The sequence below is a fragment of the Dicentrarchus labrax genome, unplaced genomic scaffold, assembly GCF_905237075.1.
Source record: "Dicentrarchus labrax unplaced genomic scaffold, dlabrax2021, whole genome shotgun sequence".
NCBI classification, from domain to species: domain Eukaryota; kingdom Metazoa; phylum Chordata; class Actinopteri; family Moronidae; genus Dicentrarchus; species Dicentrarchus labrax.
In genome coordinates, this window is record NW_026136721.1 from 20,105,205 (window position 1) to 20,107,451 (window position 2,247).

Here is a 2,247-nt window from a genome sequence, read left to right on the forward strand (position 1 = left end):
TACATGTACATATTTCAACCACATTAATGTTTACATAGTTTGGCATGAGAGTGAAAAATAATGTTGCAGTTCCCGTTATAAAACCACTAGATGGCAGTCAGTGTCAAGTTTCTCTCTCCTCTGTCACTATAAGGAGACTCTCATATCTGCTTATCTCACTGATCTCAACTGACTGACACTCAAACCCTGGACTGAACTAGAGTTTTATACTCACACCCTTTGTGAGCTCGCTTCACCACAACACTAATAGAACATTTGAAGTGCTGGATCAGCAGTGACTGCATCTTCATGTGTTCATTTAGCTGTAGTTCACCATTTCACCAACTCAAAGAGATTTTAAGATAAACAGCTGGAAGACTGAAGGAGCGACTGTTTATTCATTCAGGCGTGAAATTAGGTTCTTATATCACCACACAAGTATCATCTTAAAGGACCAATGTGTGGGATCTAGTGGCAAGGGAAGAAAATCCTGATTTTATCAAAATAAGTTTTGAGGTGAGATTGACAGTTCAATCTCTCTTCCACAACTGAGGATGATTCAGAAAGGTCCAACACAGCTCTCTCCTCCCTGTGAGGAGGAGTCAATGCAAAACTCAGATGTCTTCCACCTCTACTTATCTGACTGCAGAGAGGATGACAGAGAACAGTGGACACACAGTTTAACATGATGGACTATAGGACAGGACTGCTGCTGTTAACTATCTGCTGGGCAGGTGAAGAGTTTATCTGACCTTAATTTTACATTACTTTTATTTTTATCATCAGTGTCTTTTACTTAATGTTTTTTTATCCTCTTGACAGGTGTTGATGGTCAGACTCTGACAGAATCTGGCCCAGTGGTTAAAAGGCCTGGAGAATCTCACAGATTGACCTGTACAGCCTCTGGATTCACATTCAGCAGCTACTGGATGCACTGGGTCAGACAGGCTCCTGGAAAAGGACTGGAGTGGATTGCCTGGATTGATAGTGGTAGTGGTAGCAGTAAATACTACTCTCAGTCAGTTCAAGGCCGGTTTACCATCTCCAGAGACAACAGCAGACAGCAGGTGTATCTGCAGATGAACAGTCTGAAGACTGAAGATTCTGCTGTTTATTATTGTGCTCGAGACTCACAGTGACTGGAGTTGGTTGAGCAGCTGTACAAAATCCTACAGTACTCATCTTTACTGACTGGTGGAGCCTTAGCATTTATAGTATTCATATTGTATGTTTATTTTATTTTTTAGATCAATTGTTCTATATTCTACATTACATTATATCTTAACATATATTTTGTGAATAATAATTATTGTCCATGCATCATAAAAAGTCCAAAAAACTGTTCCTCATATTTTATTTCTAAATACCAAACACATAAGAAACACAATAAAGGTCACTTGTTGATAAAAGACAGCACAACAATCTGCTGAAATATTACAAATACTAAACATTTCTAAAAATAAAGACACAATATAGTAACATATTGTGGAATATAAAGTCAGTGATGATATGAGAGTGAAAAATAATGTTGAGTTTCTGGTACAAAACCACTGGACGGCAGTCAGTGTCAAGTTTCTCTCTCCTCTTTTTCTAAAAGGAGACCCTGCACTGTCTCAACTGATTAATGTCCTCCGATCAAACAATTCAAAATCATACAACACACCACACAATGATACATTTACTGATTTATGACTGGATTTAAATCACAATTCATGACAAATTGTTGTTGTCAAATTTAGTTATTTAGGGATGAAAGGTAGCTACATCTCTCCATGATCACATATAAACTTTTGCTTAATTTCTATTTTATTTGGAAATAATAAGATAAAATAAGATAAGATATTCCTTTATTTGTCCCACATTGTCCCACAAAACACTGTACAAGAGAAAAACAGTAGAATCCATAATAATAATCCATAATGATATTATAACAAGCCAAGAACAAAAAAATCCAAATAAACCACACTGCATGCTATTTGATTCAGATGTATTTCTGACACAGTCACACACAGATAAAGGAAAAATGTTGTGACAATGACAAAAATGAACTACAGTAGTTTTTATCTAATCTAAATCATTTTCTTTTTTGTATTTTGTCACACAAGTTTCAGTTCCTGAGCAGCTGGTTTCCCCTCAGGGCTCCAATTTTCTCTGTATGTCTTCAACCATCTGCAAACACTGAAACCATTAAAAGTCTTTATGCAAACCAGCAGCACGTTGCAGTTTTCATACAATTTACATGATCCTGGCAGCTGTCAGTGTATTTCT

The 2,247-nt window shown here is 36.8% G+C and overlaps 1 gene segment (V, D, J or C); it reads left to right on the plus strand.

Annotated features, from left to right (window-relative positions):
- The first annotated feature begins 622 nt into the window (after positions 1–622).
- On the plus strand, positions 623–1,276 carry LOC127354369 (Ig heavy chain V region 6.96-like). The segment is given in 2 exon segments: positions 623–713; positions 802–1,276. Coding segments are annotated over 2 exon segments (366 nt in total).
- The last annotated feature ends 971 nt before the right edge of the window (positions 1,277–2,247 follow it).